This window comes from Ochlerotatus camptorhynchus, unplaced genomic scaffold, assembly GCF_037179485.1.
Source record: "Ochlerotatus camptorhynchus isolate MF236.1 unplaced genomic scaffold, CSIRO-AGI_Acam_v1.1 ptg000305l, whole genome shotgun sequence".
Taxonomy (NCBI): Eukaryota; Metazoa; Arthropoda; class Insecta; order Diptera; family Culicidae; genus Ochlerotatus; species Ochlerotatus camptorhynchus.
The window spans coordinates 865539-886884 of NW_027040793.1; the positions used below are offsets into that span (position 1 = coordinate 865539).

At 37.4% G+C, this 21346-nt stretch overlaps 1 protein-coding gene across 1 annotated transcript in view; it reads left to right on the plus strand.

The window, feature by feature from the left end:
- The window catches only part of LOC135707227 (monocarboxylate transporter 2-like), a 130706-nt gene extending 121683 nt beyond the window's left edge, over nt 1-9023 (plus strand). Inside the window, exon 12 of the mRNA XM_065228992.1 lies at nt 7597-9023. Coding sequence (XP_065085064.1) covers nt 7597-7876 — 280 coding nt within the window. The 3' untranslated portion in view covers nt 7877-9023. The remainder of the gene's footprint in view (nt 1-7596) is intronic.
- The last annotated feature ends 12323 nt before the right edge of the window (nt 9024-21346 follow it).

Below are 21346 nucleotides of genomic sequence, written 5' to 3' on the forward strand. Positions count from 1 at the left end.
CTTTTTAACAGTTGTAGCTAATAACAAAACCTACAAAAGCTATGTACATCATTTTGCGGAATGCTATTGATGAAAAAAGTTAGAGGTAAATGAATGTAAATGAATGCACGAAATGAATGCAAATGATTTTCCATGCCTGTTCATAGGGTTGGACAGAAAGCTTCGGGAAAGTTCTGAGAACTTCTGAGGGCAGTTCTATGAACATGAAGTTCAAAAAACTTCAGTAAAATTTTGGAAACTTCAGGCCCGCTTGATTACTTTTAAAAAATTGCAGTAATCTTCCATATATTTCAAGAACACGTCCATTATTGGGAGTCCCATTATTGTCAGAAAAATTACGATAGCTGGGAGCCTCATAGCCTAGTCAGTAAAGGCGCGGTATTACCAAACTGGAGGCGGCGGGTTCGATTCCCGGTCCGGTCGAGGGAATCTTTCGGGTTGGAAATTTTCTCGACTTCTCTGGGCATAGAGTATAATCATAGAGGTAACTCTAAGACCACTGGGTCCCGAAGAAAATCATTATTATTTTTGGCTCACTCAGTACCAGAACAACGGTCCCAAGCAGTCCCAAGCTATTTCACTCACCCCTGCATGTTCTGCATGAATCCACACACCCCTGATGTTATCTGTCAAACTTTCATAGCGAATCAAAACAAACATAGTGTAGTAATAGAATTTCAACTAGAATAGGGTACGTTAATCGTTTGCTTGGGACCAATAGGCTACTAAAGTGGTGAGCCAATTTAAAATCGTTAGTTTCGTATTGATTGTTGGTATAATTGTGCTTGCCACACAATATATGGCATCGAAAGCTCTCAATTAATAACTGTGAAAGTGCATTTAGAACACTAAGTTGAAAGCAAGCAATAAGCTATAATGCGCTAAGCAATAAGCTTGAAATGCGAATAAGAAGAAGAAGACTATAGCTTCAGGAAAATATTGATAACTTTATGTAAGGGTAAGTGTGCCAGTATTTGGCCTTAGCAATTCTCTCATCCTCTATCTTCAATTTCACATTGTATTAGTCTTTGCCAAATTTATTTCCCTACAAGCTTAGAACCAGTGCTGCAAAATCTTGACAATACACGGTGATATTGAGAATTCTGCTTTGGTTACTCATTTGAGCTAACAGTCATTGTCAACGTAAACCATGTCAATTGTCAATGACAATGCTGTCAGTGACAAACATGTGTATTTTTTTATTAACTAAATTTGTAACGAAATTAAATGACTTGAGTAACACAATTACATGGAGCGTTAAAAGTGACCAAGCATCTACGTCCTGAAGCAGGATAACATTAATGTGACACAGAATGCATGAAATTAAACTTTTTGTTACCAGGTTAAAAATTAATGAGATTATGACGAAGGTTTTTCGAGGATCAAGTCTGTCAGTGACTATGTGAAAAACATTTTTGTCAATATCGTGCGAAAGTCTGTCAATGACTATGACAAATCTCAGCATTGGTTAGAACATATATTTTGCCATATATCTACGCAAATAAAACCAAGAAAAATTACTTAAAATTTGATTTAGGTCAACTACTGGAGCACTAGTGCCAAAACTGGCGCACTTACCCTAATTCCATGAACATTAGAAAAAATACCTTCAAGGAGTTCAGAAATTTTCATAGAAAGTTCAAAAATTTCAACGATGTTAAGAAAACTTCCGAGTTGTCCCGAAAGCTAAAAGATCGTCCTGAACTACAGGGAAGTTTTAAGATCCTTTATCTTAGGTTCCATAGATTTTAAGATAATGTCGAAAACATTAGTGAAGATCAAAGAGCGTCATGGCAGTTCCATACATTGCAGGAAAATTCCAGGAACTTTACTAAAGTAGCCAAAACCTCAGTTGAGATTAAAGATCTTAAAGGAAGTTACACGAACGTCGGGGCAATTATGAGAACTTCAGAGTAGTTCCAGGGAAACTGCGGAAATTTTAGAGAACTTTTGGGTTTTACAGGTCAATTTCGAGCAATTTAAGGCAGTTCCAATAATTCCAGAAAACAGCTTCTACATAGATGCTCCAAATATTAACGATATTCCATAGATCATCAAGGAAGCTCAGAGAACTTAATAAAAAAAATCGTTAACGTCACAGACAGTCTTGTAAGTGGTCATTTTCTGTGATAATCGACTGCCTTTGCTTCCGACATTTGCAAAACAAGCTATCAAATTACAGTGCCAAACTAAAATGTCATATGACAGGCTCTCTCCAAACAATGACGTTTATATAAGGTCTGGGCCAAAGGGCTTATTGGTGTTAGTGAAATGTGCAAATGTTTAGTGGTGTTCGTATTTTATTGCAATGTTTATCTTTTTACACGAAACAGCTGTTGGCAGTGACGTATTTCTATCTGTTCTCAGTATGTTGGCAGTGACGTATTTCTATCTGTTCGGAGATGTTCAGCAATGTTTACAACATTTTTGCTTCTAACACCAGCAAGCTGCCTGTTGGCCCAGACCTTATATAAATGTCATTGCTCTCCAAAGACCGCCACGATTGTATGTATTTTAGTTTTTCTCATAATAAAAGCTACTGATGGTGTGCTTGTGTGAATTCTCAAGATAGCAAGCAACGATGTCCTAGTAATATCATTTCTGATCATAAATAGTTTAATTTACACCAAATTGAGGAATAAGAACGAAATCCAATATGTCATATGATAGTTATTTTATAATTTTCTTTTTGCTCAAAAGTTGTTCTACCGTTTGTGTTGTGTGAGAAAGACGACGATAGAGCATTAGAGTACGAATACAAATAGACTGTCGCGCACGACAACGAAGCGAGTGTAGTAAAAATGTCAACAGTTTCAAACCCTGGTCACAGAAGCTTCGAGAAATCACAGAAGTACAGAGAAAGATTTATTTTAGGAATTATCAAGATGTTCTGAAGAATTATGAATTAAATACCGAGCATTTCGGGGAAGTTTCATGAACAGACTGCGAGATGATAACAGAAGTTCTGATAACGTAATTAAAAATTCGGCACCTTAAGAGCAGCGTCCATAACATCAACGTGGTTCCATGAGATTTAGAGAAACTGCAGAAACTTTTGAAAGGTCTAAGAACTTCAGGGATGTTCAGAGAACTTAAGGTAAGTCAAGAAACTCAAAGAAGCTACGTCTAGAGATTTGCAGATAAGCACAGAGATCTCAAGAGCAGTCTCAATTGCTTCAGGAAAGTCCAGACGGTTGGGTATTAAACGTTAGTTTCGATAAATTAATGTCAGTTCCATGCATTTCAGGAAAATGTCGGGGAATTTTAAGAAGTACTGGGAATTCAAACGAGGTTCATAACTCGTTCGAAGTTAAGAAAACTTCAAACATGTGTTTACATGTTTACAGAATTCCAGAGATTTTCAGGGAAGTTTCAAGACTTTTAGGTCAGTTCCATTTATTTCAAGACAGTACCAAAAACTTCTGGAGAATTGCGAGAGCTTCAGAGTAGTTTCGGGAATATAAGGGGAAATCAGAGAATATTAGGGAAATCAAAGAACTTCAAGGTGTTCAACTTCTAAGAGAAGTTTCGAGATTATTATTTTCATTATTAGAAAGAGGACTGGTTCGTCTTTTCAGATCAGAGATCTTCTGGGAAATCCAAAGATTATCAGAGAAGTTTTTAAACTTTTAGGTAATTTCATTATTTTCAAGGAAGTTGCAAGTACTTTTAGGAAGATCAGAGAACTTCAGAGCAGTTCCATTAATTCACTGCAGGACTGAAAAGTCTCACATAAAACATCTTAGCATTTTTATCCACCGTTCACAATATCAGAAAAAAAAGTATTTTTAGGTTTTATGCTTATTGCAGACAAGTTTTACCCGTACTCTAGTTTTAATTTGAAGAAATTAAAATGTGTGTATGTTCCTAAATTACAACCCTTACAATCTGTCAAACGGGACCCAAACTTTCAGAAGCCTCAAAACGAATTACTCTTCTTATCCATTACAAAATGTTGTTATCTCATAAAAAACAACAATTATTTTTCGTAACATATTTTTGATTGTAAGCTCAACAGTAGAAACCAACAGGCTACGTAACGAGAGCGCACAGTTTTTATTGCTCAGCTGGGTTCTCAATCACAATAAAACATACGTTGGCGAAACAGCTTTATTAGAACTTTAAACAGACTTTATTATGAGGGCTCGAGCACTCCTGGCTCAGAGCTTTTTGTGGGAATGAACTGAGAAATAGCAAAACAAATTCAACACTTGAGAAAATTTTCAAGCAATTTTCCATTGACTTGCAAAATAAAATCGATTAACTCCGCACTACCCAGCTCACAATGAACGCATGGAATTGACATGGACGGGGACGCACAAAAGAAATATTAGTAACCATTTAGTTGCCTCCAAGAGACAAAGAGTTGAGAACTGTGTTTACTATAAATAGAAAATATTAAAAAAAAGTACACTGAAAGAAATACACACCTAAAAATAGAAAACAAAATCATAAATGGATTTTATTCTTCCAAAATTTTGCGCTTACATCCACTGCCTGCTAAATGTGCATGACTCCCTACTCCTTACCCCCTGTGTTTGACCGTAGAATAGGAAAGTCACACAAAAAAGAATTCATCAGAATTCTATTCAAAAGAAAACTTTACTTTTACTAATATTTTTTTAAATATATATAATTTTTATAAAGTTTCAAAACAAAACCTCCCGCCTCTTAGGACATGATCCCACCCTTTTTCGACCAAACTGTATATGCAAATTTTCATGACTAAGGACTGTTCAAGCTATTCAACGGACATCAACAATTGTCTGTAACTTTTCCATTTTTCGTTGTATCTATATTGTTTTTTTTTTCAGTAGGGTAGAGCACTACTTCGTCGTAATCACCCATTTCCGTTCTATCAATCAGAAAAGACCAATAATATCAATGATTTCATCATGCAATAATCAATAATAGGTTTGTTCCGATGCGTTCGTTCATTAGCTAAAACATAAATCCTGTTAGAGCGCATTGTATGAATGTTTACGCTTATTGTTCTCAAAACAAAAGAAGCGCGAATCCTCTTTTTCTACGTTTATCCGCAGGACGAATAAAATCTAATGGCATTTCAATGCGTTAGTAGAACTCGTAGAACGAATTTAGAATCAAGAAGCAGTATTAGATTTAAAACAACGCCTTAAAAAAAATGTGACTCTTTATCAAATCCAACGGTACGTATGTAAAGGTGAATCAATTTAGAAGTCATATTTGACAGAAATATTCCATTTTTTGTTTAAACCCGTTCAACAAAAAAAGAGGAAAAGCGCGGGTTGTGCTTAGTGGCAATGAAATTAGATCAAAAACCCTATATGTATACGTTATGATCCAAACAAAAATATGCATTGCGTAAATTAATAATAAAGGGTTTCCACAGTTATATTGTATCACTTAGAAGCAGGGCTGGCAAAATCATCAACCAAATGATATTTTTCCGCTTTCATACGCTCTCAATATCACGCGTGATATTGGAACAAAATATCATACTTGATATTGATTTTACAAGCTCCTTTGATATTGAGTCAAATCAAGCTAAGAGTTTACTCATCGTCCGTTGCACATCGTTTTCTTAGAAAGAGAAAGTATAGTTTGCTATCTCTTTTTACTCTTCACCGATGGGAGACACGAGTGGACTGCTGACAGCGGTTTTATAAGTTTCGGTTGGGTTCGGGTGCAAAGCAAAAATCATGAAACTTCATCTCACCACAGTTTGTTGAGATTTGCAGCTGTTGTTAGCTTGATATTCCGAACTGCGATATCACAGCTTGCAAAATCAACCCCAGTTGTTTGCTTGTTGATTTTTGTCTATGAAAATCAAGCGTGATCTTGGGCAATGGTGAGATTTGATTTTTTTGATATTTTCCCAACACTGCTTAAAAGTACTCGCCAAAAATAAGTCTCTCAACCGACTGGCATGAAATTTTCAGGGAATTCAATACTATATAAAAATTTTGTTTACGTATGTTTAATTCACTCTATTTCTTCACCAAATCCAAATGCTCGAAATTTCTTCTTAATTCCACCCACGGTTAAATCGACAAATTTTTCTGTTTCAACCATGATTTCAACATTTTCTGGTCCGTAGTGACAACTTTAGGATGCTTACGGAGTTCGTGCTTCATTATAGCCCAGCATATTTCGATCGACAACAACTCCGGTGTATTTGAGGGATTGAGATCCTTCGACACGAAATTTACCCCATTCGTTTTGTACCACTCCAGAACATCCTTGGAGTAGTGACAAGAGGCTAGATCTGGCCAAAAAATTGTAAGAACGTTGTGTTATTTGAGAAATGGAAGCAGTTGTTTCTTCAGGCACTCATTCATGTAGACTTGGCCATTTACGGTTTAAGTTGTTACAAAAGGTTTGCTCCGTTTTTTGCACGAACAAATCGCCTGCCAAATCATGAATTTCTTGGGGAACTTCGAAACTTGCTGTTTCCTGAGGGACTATGAGACAAAGAACTTGTATTTCGTAGTCACATACTGGTTTCCCGGAGACGAACCAGCGTTCGGCTGAAAGTCTCCTTAATAAAGATAATAAACTAACTAACACACTGGTTTCGCGGAATTTGTTTGAACTCCGCTTTCATCGTCCATGATACAGCAGTGTGGTTTTGTCAAAGTAGCAACCATTTACTTGTGATGTTCAAAGCAGTACGGAACACTTTTACTTGCTGCACAGTAATATATAATTTTTAATATTACATCCAAGAGGATGCACTACAATCATGTCTCATGTATTTTTATGGCCACAAAAATAAACAAATGCAGTATAAGCAGCGTAATGTCAGTTCATGCACTGTATTAATGATCATTTTGTTTTTTTTTGGAAAGCAATATTACACCATATTTTTGAGACGATTGAAGTGCTTCGAAACGTTTTGCGACACGAGAAACAGTAGATTGTTGGATTCCCAACATCTTTCCGATGGCTCGGTACGAAAGATGTGGGTTGTTGAGGTGAGTGTGTAAAATGTTCACGTGTTCCTTCGACTCAATTTTTAAAACTACTAGTAATTTCACAATGCAACTCTGCTAAGTTGTAGCTGAAAACATTTCATACCAGCACAGCATTTATAAAATGTTTTAAATCTGGTGTACTGTTAGAAATATTTGTCCAAAAAATTCCCACAGTAATTTTTATGTAAACTTCAAATGGTTTGTGCACAGTTAGTAAATTAGATCAATTTTGCGAGCATGGTCAAGACCCGATTTCTAACCGTTTGAGCACTGTAGAGCAAAAATTTCAAATGTTACATCACTCTAATGCACATAAGAAAAATTATCATTCAAACATTCAAAATGACTTGACCTGTTATTTTCAAGCATCAGATAAATTACTGTCATTAGATAGACGTAGGTATAAGTCTAAGCCATTTGCTTTAGGCTCATGTTGAAAAGTACGCCACTAAAGTCACATCAGTATGATTTAGTATCTGCGAAACAATGACAAATGGCCGGTTACAATGCCCTGCAAGGAAATATATAGATCTACTAATTATACATCAAATCAGATAATCGAAGCCAGTTGCTCCAACATTCATCTATTCAACATTTATGTTTCAACCGATAATCCACTACAATCCACAATAATTCACAGATGCGAAGTCCACAACCCACCCCAGCGGAACACACCATCCCATCGCCGTGCTCCATCGGTGGCCGCAGTTCACCCACCACCGCCCGGCTACATCTGCGCCAACGGACTGCAGAACAATCCCTCCCGGAGCCGGAGCGTTCCGGAGGGCCTAGCGCACAGTCATCGGGGACCAGCCGATTGTCACTGGAACCACTGCCACTGGACCACCGCCAACGGGGTAAACTTTTGCCGACCGACCCGGCCTATTCAGGTGGTGGAACAGATCACCACATCCGTTTGACTAAAGTTTAAGATAATGCGTTTTTTCCTGTGCATCTCGATTCATCTGCTGGAGGGATTGTTTTCCTAGTTACCCAGCTTGCGCCTCATTATCACACCATCAAGATAAATATTCGCTCGCTGCTGGAGCGAAACCGAGCTCCCACCCACCCATGGCGGCATCATAACCAGACGCATAAGGCATAAATCATCATTAGCTACGCGTGCGTTCATCGTTTCATGGAACATTCATTCACGCACCCATATTTCTCCTAAATATAACGAAGGATAACTGAATGGAAGATTTTTTCCAATTTTAAAAGCATACATATTACCATAATAAATGTGTTCAATACACCAAATTAATTAATTGCCGTAGCGGAAGTTGGCGTGTTTGGAAAATTTGAATGATATATTGAACGTGCGCTCGCTGCTGGTTAAAATCCATGAGTTAAACCACAGTTTCACGAGCAGCGCGTCCGTTATAGCGAGGATAACGAGCTGTACCGAAACGGACCACGAAGAGACTAGACCAGACCGGAATGGTAGCTGAGGGTGGGAGAAAGCGTTATTCTAAATAAATCGTGTACATAATTAATTTTCGGAAGTAATAGTTCAAATTAGTTATCGAATAAATATCGAACTCATTCATTACTGTCGAAACGCGAAACTAGGTCAAGTTGAGCATGAGTTATGGGTAATGTGGCACTCAAAGCGCAGCCGTCATAATCGGGCCCGATGATCATTAAATGGATTTGTAACTTGTAGGTACTGAAACAATTTAAATCTTTAAAAAAAAGAACTCATATGCAGGTTATATCATTCTTAGAGGCGGTTATGATTGTATTGTTTTTCTTCTGTTGAATTTTATTAGTGATATGTGAATCTTAGATTAACGCAAACAATCATACATTCGAGAGAGGTAAAAAGAAACTACGCCAAAGCGTGACTGTTATCACGAGACGATGATCTTTAGCAACTAGGTTATTGATTTTGCGACTTTCTACGCAAGTTTGAGGGCGAACGAGCGAGAGAGAGAGAGAGAGAGAGAGAGAGAATGCTGGAATTGAATATATTATGCATTCGGGAAACGAACTGTGAGAAACGATGCGGAAGCACAAAGAAAGGATGTTTTATTTAATAAAAGTTTTAAAATTTGTTTTGGTCTACATGATGGGAACTTTGATGTGACTAAGAATCCGAAATCCATGTTATCGTTCGTGTTTCAGTTTTTAGCATGTCATTTATTATACTATATTAACTGCATAGAGTTCACTGTGAATATCTGTAACAACCCTGATAGAGGCCATGTTTAAATGATGTAGCATATTTTTTTAACCATTTTATGCATCACCTCTCATACCTAAATACTACATGGCCAGACGAAAATGAACTTCAATTTCAATGTAGAATTTTGTTCACAAAATACCATCAAAATCTTCAGGGCCTCCTATACAGATGCCTGCGGTATATAATGCAAAATTGGTGGCCCCGTAACTGAATATCCAATACAGAGCTCTATTATCGTTGATGCCATTGGAAGTCGAACAGATATTCGAGAACGAAACCCAGAGTAATTCACAAACAAAAAGTAAAAAATCGCTGCTCATTTTTGTCTCTTAAATTAACGACTACCATTGTGTCTGAAGCTGTTCCAGATAATATGTGCCCTCAGTTGAGTCGAATGAAAAGACGCTACTTTTTTCAAAAATTATTTGTGATCTGCAATGCGACAATTTCATTGAATGATTTATAAATTATATCTATTGGTTTCGACGAGGTATTTAGTGTCGTTAATTTGCTATGCTTGAAGTTTGACGCGTTTGTGTTATTTAAAAAAATAAATATATGAGTGGGTTTGAATGTTTTACTGTAGTTAAAAAATCGTAGAAAATAGGAATGAGGGTGACATCCACCATATCACACCAGGTGTTATTCATCAACTTGATGCCACAAAATATGTTTGAATCAAGGTTGCAAAGACTCATTTCAGCTAAAACAATGTTTTTCTAAATTATGAAATAATTAGATGCCATGATCAAATTTTGAATTGGTAGGATACAAGAAGAGGTTGCAAAGAATGTGTTTGACATATTTAACCTGTTTATTTCACTTCATGAGAGTCACAATCAGCGATTTTTCACAAACTCACTCACTCACTCACTCACTCACTCAGCGATCAGCAAATCGCTGATTGTGACTCATAGAAAGCAAAATTTACAGGTTTTATGTTTCCAACGCATACTTTGTAACCTCTTCTTGTAAGTTACAAGTAAAACATGCCATCATACCATCTTTTGGTTTTATTATTCCGAAAAACATTATTTAAGTTGAAATGAGTCTTTGCAACCTTGGTTTGAATCCTTAACATCAAACAACAGTAGTCTAGATCCGTATTTAGGTAAAATAAATTGTTTGTGCCTAAAATATTAGCTTTATGTATAAAGTATCTTCCGGAAAAATATGTTATTTATTTTCCTTAATAAAATTGTTATGGTTATTTTGCTTAACGACGAGTTAGGGGTATCATCCAATCCATTTGTGGAATAGTTCTATCATTAGGGTTATTGTTGGTTTATGGTATTTTTATTAGGGTTGGCCTATCTTTTGATGTGCAATACATTAGAGTGGTCCTTACAGCTGATGAGTTCCAAATATCAACTGTTTAGTTATTCAAGATAGACCAGCATAATGTTGAACAAAGTTGTAGAACAAGTTTTTTGAAACAATTTTCCTCAAGAAAGCAATGTTCTATCACTAATGGTTCACAATTAATACTGATTTTTAATAAGTAACTTAGGGTGGCTCTAATAAAATCGGTTTTTCAACAGTAACTTTTAAAACATTGATTCACGTAAAATGTTGTGGATCCATTCTTAAATTTTAATGGCACATATTTTGTTGAAAAGTTATAAACGATTTTCACTGAAAAATACGTAATGCGTAATTTCTATATCTAAAACTAGGGAAAGGGGATTTTTATGCTACTAGTAGCATCTTTAAGATACCCCCAAGCTCCTCCCCTGAACCTATCCTTCGACAATGTACCTCTCTAACCTCGGGTAAGCTGATTCAAAATCCAAAATGGCAACACTGTCCAATATGTCAAGTCAGGAATGACATAAATTATTATAAAATAATGAGATTGAGATTTAAAGAATTGTTAATTTAGCTGATTTTTTGACGTAGACTACGTCTTACGGGAAGGTACTGGGAGTAAATCGAAAATCTAAAATTGCGACCGTCACGAAAAGGTGTAAGGTTTTGAACGCTAATAATTTTGTCATTTATAGATGAAATTAAAATCCAAATACACCAATCGATAGGAAATAACTTTCGTAAGCTGTTATAACAAAAGCTTTTTTCAATTTTTCATAAAAAAATTGTTTTAAAAATGTACAAATAAAAAGTGATAATTTTATCACTGTTTACATGAAATAAACGTCCTCCCCAAACCCAGTCGTGATAATCGAGTACTATTTGGTTGCACATCGTGCTGCTTGAATCTGAAAAGTTATAAAACAGCGCTGCTAATGTGCCTCAACTCATTTTCGCTTCGGACGGCGGGTAAGCAGGTAGCAGGTAACATTTTTTTTTTTTTTAAATCTTTATTAAGGAGACTTTCAGCCGTTGGCTGGCTCGTCTCCGTCTAGCAGGTAACAGGTAGTAGCAGTAAGAAGGTGGTTCCTGTCGAGTTTTGCACCTCGAACTTTGCGCGTCGTTCCCGTCGAGATCACTAGTAGCGGCGTCGCCTCGATGGTGCAAGCGCTCCTTGCCTGAATGACAACTACAAATCTCGATTACTTTTTCGAAGGGACGTATCAGCTTTTGTAAACAACGTATATTATAGTCGGTTCGGCATAATTGATAGCTCCCCCCAGATACAAACACCACTATATCAGGTAGGGGAAAATTTCCTCTATCTAATGGTAGTGTTAGCATGCGTGGGTGAGCTACCAGTTACGCCAAATCGACGATCAAATGCGTTGTTTACAAAAGCTGATACGTACCTTCAAAAAAGTAATCAAGAAATACTTCTTGGACTGTGTACCAATTGCCGAGTTAAATTTAACTCGTGGTTAAACGTGACATTTCGAAAGTTATTTTCAATGTTCGAAAATCCCGGAAATTGATCAGCTTTCAAACAGAACTCAGCCACGGTTACCAAAATTTAACTTCTAGTCGGTACGAAATAACCACGCTTGTATAGCAGGGTTATTCGATAACTCATCTGTCACTTTTAACTACGAGTTAAATTTAACTCGCCCATTGCGACACCATAAATTACGTGTATTTTTTTACCAATTAACCCCCCTTCCCCCACGGAGCGTGTTTTGCAATACACCTAATACATGGTCGGTCCCAACTTCTGAAACCTCTCTTCTCCCTCAACTACTACGTTATTTATGAAAGTTCCCTAATCATTGAGCAACACTGAAAATCTACATCACACCACATTAAACGGGTTGGACATTTATGCGAAATTTTGGTATTGTTCGTCAATATTTCGCGATCAGAACATTTTAGCTTGAAATCCCTCGGTACATCTTTAATCTACTGATTGAATTAAAAAAAATCTAAATATGTTTTTTTTTAATATTTCGTGCGTTTTGTGAACGCACATTCATTATTTTGCATAAGAAAACGGGAACGGGGTGTTTCTGTGGTGATAAAAAGGATTTTCCTACACAGACTACAGTTTTCTTTTTCAGACGGTTCTTCTATTTATGGTTTAAGATTAGCTATGAAAGTCCCTCCTACTTGGAAAATTATGATATAGAACAGTTTATGCAACCCCAGCATTTATACAACTATCAGCAAAGGGGCGAGGCATAGCCAGCCGTTCGATTGCATTATTCTTCAAGTAGGAGGGACTTGCAATGCTTATCTCTTAGCATAAATAGAGGTACCGTCGAGGTTTTGTCAGTGCTAGGTTCTGAAATTCGACAGTGAGCGTTCAAAAGGGCCTACTTGTAATCTTCGATTCTCTTCATCGATTTGCTGTTTACATTGCTACAGCTAAGCGAAACAATTCAAGCTGAATTAGGTCCTAAGTAACACTAACAAGATTCTCTTCGTCGACTTTCTCCTTGAATCCACTCGGCCCAGGTATTTTCAGCACACATATCGATAAAAGAAGTTTTTATCTAGCATCTAATACGACAAACACGGATGTGTTCCATTTGGCGAATTTTTACTTAAATTTGACGGAAGGAAAATTTTTAAATAAACCTGCTATTGTACCAGACTCATTTCTGACAGACAAGGAATCGATTTTGACGCACACCTTCTCAAAAATCGGCCGATCAACAACAGAGGGATTTTCGAACATCTTAATCTATTTTCGAAGTGTCAGATTTAAGTGAAAATTCACCAAATGGAACACAGCCTAAGGATGTGTTCCATTTGATGAAATTTTATTAAATTTGACAGATGGCAAATTTTCAAATCAACCTGCTGTTCCAGCAGACTTATTTCTGACAGACAAGGAATCAATTTTGACAGACGCTTTCTCTAAAATCGGCCGATCAACAACAGAGGGATTTTCGAACATCTTAATTTATTTTCGAAGTGCCAAATCTAAGTGAACATTTTCCAAATGAACCACAGCTTTAGTATTTTTTTTTTATTTATTCAATCGGTAGATAAAAGATGTACCGAGAACTTATTGGAAGGATTCATGGCTAATTGATATCATCCCAATCAACTATGAAATGTTGCATAACATTGGTGCAAAATTGTACACTCCGTTTTTGTGTGTGCATTTATTTTTAGCGTTTTGAAGTTGAATCGCTGAGGAAACCTTATTTCTGAACAATCTCATTACCACATAAAAATTTCAAGAGTACAGATATCAGCTCTCACAAAACTTATAGCAAAGAAACTGGAACTTCACGTTTGTTGCAGTCCAGTACACAAGGAGTTTCAATTTCATGAGTGATGTCACATCCGTCCAAGATTTATGTCCTAGAAATCTTGAAGTGATAGGGAACATCAGCTATCATGACGGTTATTGTTGGACGCTTCAATGAATCACCTGAAGAAAGCCTTACTCATATCTGATTGTAATTTAGGAACCAAATGTAATAGAACATGTATTCGCATTTTTATGAGGTCCTGAATTTAACCAAGTTTAACTAAGTAGGAAATCCAAAATGTGTACATATGATTTTGTATTTTAAATCAATATCTAGAAAAATGCACGAGAATTTCACTAAACAGCTTAACGTAGTCTACGTCAACCATGCGGTCGTGTCTTGTACACAACCCCACCAATTTTTTAGACACTTTAACGCTCTTAGATCATTCGTGACTTGTCCGGGGATCATCTCAGATTTGAATTCGTGGCTATGGAGTGAGAGGTATGGATACTAAATACTACACTGGGGTCGCCCCCTGGTGGATTACCGGCCCAAGACAATTGCATTACGAAGAAAATATTGAATTTTTTTTTTAATAAAAAGGAAGGGATTAGATTTCCATCATCAATGTTCAATGTTCATAAATTCACTGGTACTATCGATAGATCAATAATGGCAGCAACCACATCCTCCAAGCTGAATTAATTGTGTTAGTGGGGTTATTTTAAGGTCGGAGGCTATATAGGGCTATCCATTAGACTGATTCAAAATTTGAAATTTTCGCTCCACAGTGTTCAAACGGTTTCAAATTGGGTCCTGATTAGCCTCCGAAAGTTTAAACTAATTTGATAAGAAACTGACTTGGCACAAACCATTTGAAGTTTATATGGAAATGACTATGGGAAAACAAAACTTATTGTTCATTGTCTTCTAGCCTTTTTACATACTGTACTGCTAAAAAATTCTATTGCTATTCTTATGGGAATTTTTATCAGCTACAACTTTGCAGAAAATCGTTTTTCAGCCATACGTCAAATTAAATAGTTATTAATTGTTTAAGAGATTGATAATCTTATGGCAAGATTAAGCAACTGTAATGTGGGCAACACTGTATTCTGCTGTGTGACATAGTAGCCATGATTTTTGTCCTCTATTCTACGCGCTATGAACGCAAATGTTGCCTGCTGAACAGTTGATTGAGCATAATCATAAGACATCAGTGACTTGAATCATTAATAATTTTTGTTCCTTACATTTGATCGAAAAGTAGTCTTGAACAAAGTTGTAGCTGAGAAAATTTTAAATACGTTCAGCTATCTTTTTTAAAGTATAGTGAACTGGTGAATTTTGAGATCGATATGAACTGAACAAATGGCTTCTCCATAGTAATTCACATATTAACTTCAAATTGTTTGTGCCAAGTCAGTTTCTCACTAAATGAGTTCAAATTTTGGGAGGCTAATAAGGGCCCAATTTGGAACCGTTTGAGCACAGTGGAGCGAAAATTTTAAATTTTGCATCAGTCTACTGTCCATTAACTACGTAGACGGATGATTGAACCCCCCCCCCCTGTTCCTGCGTAGACAATTATCCATACATTTTTTTTTTAATTTGCATGGGCCGTGGATAATTGTCAACCCCCCCCCCTAAACTTTTCACGTAGTTTATGAACAGCCCCTATGTATATGGATGTACATTGTTGCTGCAGGGATGTACATAACCTCTAAATCGTATGGGGGAAACTAATGTTACAATATTTTTCCCATAACATTTTCATGGCATTTACCACCTCTAAATCAAGATTCACTGTGATAAGTGAAGCGATCAGTGTTTATTTAAAGCAAATGGCGATGGAATTAGACTTAGTGACACATTTCATAAAGAGGATAATTCCTGGAAATAAACTCACGACTTTCTGCCCAGCAAGCAGAGACGGCAGCCACAAAGCTACCGAGGCTCATTCCACAAAGTTGATCTAATCATACAAACTTGGAACACATACAGACTCCTATTTCTTGTCCCATGTTGGTGTTACTGAACAGAGATGACACTGTGAGAATTAGGATTCAATGATATTTAAAAAAAAAGTTTCTCATACTGAGATATTTGAAATAATTCACTGTTCTGTATTCAAAATGGGAACCAACCAGGAAATTATCTTCCAAGCAGTGCTCCACAACTAAAAAAAAGTATGAAAACCCCTGTGCTAAAACCTTCCATAGCACCGGAAACTCTCGAGACACCCAATCGGTATTTCGTTAGGAAGCACCAGGATCCATTTCCATTTTAGGCAAATATGATTAATTTCCGAGAGAGCTGTGTCGTCGTTCCTTGTAATTAGAACTCAAACCAGCCGGTCCGGAGAAAATCCTTTGAACGGAATTCGGCCGCAGCAGCAAAAGCGGTGACATAGGTTGATTCGACTTTTTTTTCTGTTTCGGTCGTCTGTTTTATGCATGTTATTCTTTAGGTTTAGTTCAGCAGTTCCGTCAGCATTCTCTGCATATGTGCTGTTCAAACAAATGTCAGATCACAAGAGAGCATGTTCCTCCCGTAACGTTTGCATAGTGGTTCCAGTTATGCATCATCTTGAACTGCACACACCTTTTTGCAATGCATGCAAGAGTCAGAAGATGACATCGACTTCGACGACGATGATGATGATAATGCTTCTTTTTCTGCTTCAGGATGGGGTGAGGGGGTTTGGAGGAAAAGAGCACATTAAATCTTAATCAGAAACCAGTCTCTGGATTTTAACGTTTCACTTCCTTTTCCTTTTGGCGGATGCATGCCTTCGTCTTAGTCATCATCGTTGGTTTTTTTGCTTTCATGAGAAGCTATTATTTTACGCTTGTTTATTGCGATTTTTTTTTTGTCTTGTTGTGCAGTGCACACTTCGTTGTTTTGTTCTGTGGTAGGCTAATTTTGGATCGATTATTCCTCCAAATTCACCCCCTCAGTGCGTCACACGGTTCCTAAATCAAATTACTGTTAGTTACCCACAATATCCAGCCTAAGTCGCCGCTCTGTCGACCAAACTTAAGACTACAGACTCAGTAGACATAATTTGTGGTGGTGGAATAATCTCTTTCGAAATTGTTCCAGTAAGCATTAATGTGAGCATGAGCTCCGAATGGCGCTGGAAGGCATAGGAAGTGGAAAACAAAAATCGCTGGCATCAGCAGAAAGCTTTGTGCCTAATCTCTGTGACACATAGCAGCGAATGTTCAAGGTTCAGCGTTCTAGTACTACGATGGTTCGTTTCTACAGCAGGGGAAGAAGCTCGTGGGTATGTCTAGATAATGAAGACTTTGTAATGAGCTTCAGATGTGCTATTTTTTGCTTTTGTTTTCTTCTGCCGTTTGCCGCTGTTGTTCATCATTAGTATAAGGGGATGAGCGAAGACAGCCTTGAAAGTGAGAAGACTGCAGAGGACATAACGTGGCTTAGGAGTGGTTTCAGGCCTACGCTATTTAAGGCAGACATTTTCTTCACTTTGTTCTCCTTTCAGCATCTGCCGAGTGATGAGTGATGATGGATCAAAAGCATATCAGTGTTCTTCTAATCTGAAGATGCGATGCCATGGATCCGTGCAAAATCTAAGGAGAGGAATTTCTGCCACAAAAAGTGTTGGGTGATGAGAGGGTTGTTAAAGTTAAGAATCAACCTAAAGGAGTTAATTCTACAATATGGGGTTGTTTGGCTCTAGACTTACGTTACTTAACTCTATTGGATGTGCGTTAGTCAGTGGCGTAGTAAGAAAATTAGAATACAACACCCCCTACGACCCCCCCCCTCTTCCCCAACAACTAAGTATTTTCTGACTCTTCCCCACAAGACTCTTCCACCCTTCCCGGAATGTTCACCCTTCTCTCCTCGGAAGCTAGCTCCAGTTTGTACGTAGTAGCATGTATGTATCTTACTACTTTCACAAAAAGATCACTCTAATTTCTGATTATTTTTTTTTTACATCCTCGAGTTTCTCGTAACTGCCAGTGGAAAATTCTTGCGATTTATCCTGAGAGTTCCACTAACTTCTGTCTACTGACAATGTATACTGACTTCCTCTTGAAGTTTTTCTAAGCACTTCTTTGACCAATCAGATCCCGATCCGTTTTAAAGATTCAGATCAGTATGGAGGGCGAATGATTCACGGCCCATTTTTTTTTATCAGATCAGGATCATTGGCTGTAAGCAGCGCCCGTGGTTTAGTGGTAAGCGTGATTACCTCTCACCCCAGCAGACCAGGGTTGTCTCAGTCTGCGCCGCCGGGATGTTCTGAGGCATAACATGTCTGATCACGGAGTAAAGCCGTTGGTCCCCGGTTCATGAGTTGATGGGTCGATAGGTGGTAGAGTTCAGGTGTGGGAGCTGCCTCCCTGGCGTCGGTAGCATTGGTGCCCAGCACAGAAAATAAGATCGATGGAAAATAAAATGAAGGAAAAAAACGATCATTTGCTCACCAGAGATAAAAAAAAGACCTCTCTGAATGCTCACGTGTTAGACCAAACATAAATGAATCACTGCAAGTTTAAATGCGTCTCCATTGATTTATAGCTACTGATATTTTTTTTATGCAGGGGGGAATCTGCTCCCAGACACCTTAGAAGATAACTCAGGGTGTGGGGATGGGAGAAGTAGCGCTCCCGACCTACTCAACCTTACCCTGTGCTCTTGGCCCTTGCCCTCCCCGGAACCGCCCGAAAGCATTGCACCATGGGAGGGGGCCAAAACTATAGCAACTGTAGGATGATCACAATGCATGATCGTCTAGTCACATATAAGTATTGAGCAAATTCCCATTTTTTTATATGTTGTGAAATAAAATATAAATTTTCAGGGAAAAATATAAAAGCACATTTTTTCCTTTGTCTATAAACCAAGACAGAGGAAACCATAAAAATAGAATTAATGTTATTCAATACGAAATCCCAATCATTATATTTTTCCTAAAACGTATTTTTAATTATGGGAAATCCGGGTAAAACCGACACCCTAACGATGTTCACAATGCATTATGTTTACATTATTTATCAACCTACAAACGTTACAGAATATTTCTTTGACTAAAGAAGAATGCATCATTCCACGAGATCTTACGATTACATATTTTGACAAAGCTTGATTTTTTATAAAAAAATAATAATTTATACGTTTTCTGGCGTGTGGGTAAGATCGACACCCTGTTGGGGTAATACCAACACATCTCATCGGGGTAAAATCGACACCTTATGAATATTAAATGAACGTTTGTCGATCATAAACACAAGGTATCTACCAAAAATGAAGAAAACACATTAATTTTCCATTAAACTGAAGGCATATCCTACTTTATATTGCAGCATATTGCAAATTTCGATTTTCCTCAAATGAATTAAAAATCTTTGTGATCTTGGTTTGAGAGTCAATAAACTAAAAAAAACAGCAATATTCGTACGGAATATACAAAACAAAAGAAATAAGATGAACTAGGCACACGTCAACTACCGAATGTTATAAAATGTTACGTCTAAAATAGTTAAAAGCCGAGGGCGAATCCTTACAGCAACTGTTGGGTCAATGCTGATCGATTTTTTTTTTTGACGTAGGACCAGGCATGGAAAATTATTCACATTCATTTCATGCAATCATTTACATTCAATTGCCTCTAGCTTTTTTCATCAACAGCATTCCGCAAAATGATGTATAAAGCTTTAGTAAGTTTTCTTATTAGCTACAACTTTTGCCCATTATTCAAATCTGTATCTCATATGCATCACGAATTAGAACGGGCAGAAGTTGTTACTGTATTTTAGTACATTCACTGAAAAACAGTAGTGGCTTCTGTTCGCTCTGGTTCGTCATACATAAGAGATACGGATTTGAGTTGTTAACAAAAGTTGTAGTTAATAACAAAACCTATTTATGTTCCATAAACTATTTTGCGGAATTCTGTTCATGAAAAAAGTTAGGACCAAATGAATGTAAATGAATGCACGAAATGAATGCAAATGATTTTCCATGCCTGCGTAGGACTACGCCTGTGATTTCTAAATGGAGGTACACTTTGTGAAAACCGAAAATGGAACATGAAACAAAATTGTGAAAGATTTTGAACGTTATTAACTCAGCTTCTTTCTTCTTCTTCGCATTTCAAGCTTATTGCATATCGCATATTAGCTTATTGCGTGCTCTCAACTTAGTGTTCTAGATGCACTTCCACAGTTATTAATTGAGAGCTTTCGATGCCTGTACCATTTTCGCATTGATATGATTTTGTGGCAAGTCCAATCATACTTCTATGCCCAGAGAAGTCCGGGAATCGAACCCAGCCACCTCCAGCATGGTGTTGCTTTGTAGCTGCGCCTTTACCGACTGAGATAAGGGAGGCCCTCAGTTGCCCCTGATCCAATTTCAATAATTTTATCACCAATCGATCAGAAATATGGCTACGCTTGCTTCCGAATGTTGATTTTTGGATGTTATGTAACAGGTAGCTAACTGCGCCTTCGCATTAGTTGCGATACACCCGTTCAACGATAAACAACTAGAAGGCATGACTGGTCGTGGCAAGGGTGGCAAAGGATTTGGTAAAGGAGTCACCAAGTAAGTGTCATCGTGTGATAACATCCAAGTCGTCGTCTAGCTCGACGTGGTAGTGTCAAGCTAATCTCCGGTCTGATGTACGAGGAAACCCGAGGTGTACTGAAGGTGTGCCGAGAAAATGTGATCGGTGATGCCGTCACTGAATACGCAGCTGCCTACACGTCATCATCATCTTCCAAAGGCTTTAAGCCTGTACTACCATCGGCCGTTTTCAGGACCACCAACATTTTCCAAAAGAGTTAATGTTCTGAACTTGTCCCAACTAAAATTCATATCAAAAGATTCTTTTCAGGCCAATCATAGTCATACTAAAGAGTATAAACAGAGAGAACTCCGCTCAAATTCCTATTCCTACACAAAACACAAGCTCCTGCTGCAGTTAACAAAAGTATTTAATATATCATACCACGCAGTACTACGTCATCATTGCGTCAAAGCTGTCCCTTGTAGTTTTATTGTTATGATATAAACTATATGACTAGACACTGAAGCGGTTTGCAAGTAGTAAACGAAATAGCTATCTGTTACAGTTTTCATTTCTATGTTATGGTGAAAGTAAATAGTTAAAGTCAATAATGAGAGTAGATTGTGAATTGGTGAAAATGAAAGTGATAGTAGTAGAAGTAAAAGAAAAAAAAGCGTAATAAGGTACAGATTTTATTTGTCAAAGAACAGCAAATGATATAAAGCATTAGTCAACTCCAAGAGAAAAATTATTTATGAGTATTTAAATGGGATTTGAAACAAAAAAAATCAACAAAATTATAGCTAACGTTTATTGTGGCTATCTGGTATTATGGCAAGATGATACATTCTTCTAATAATAATTTGAGAACAGCAGATTTATATCGATGAGCTGGTTTTGAGCCAAGCGAAACGAGGAGCGCCTATCTTGATTGCATTGGCAATGTTGCTAAAAACCACCTAGCATTGGTTTCCAAGACAGTTTGTATTGGATTTTTTCCTAAGCCCTCTCTACTTTACTCCACAACGTTCACAATGAGAAAGCAAATTGAGGGAGACACGCAGCCTACTCTGTGATCTAT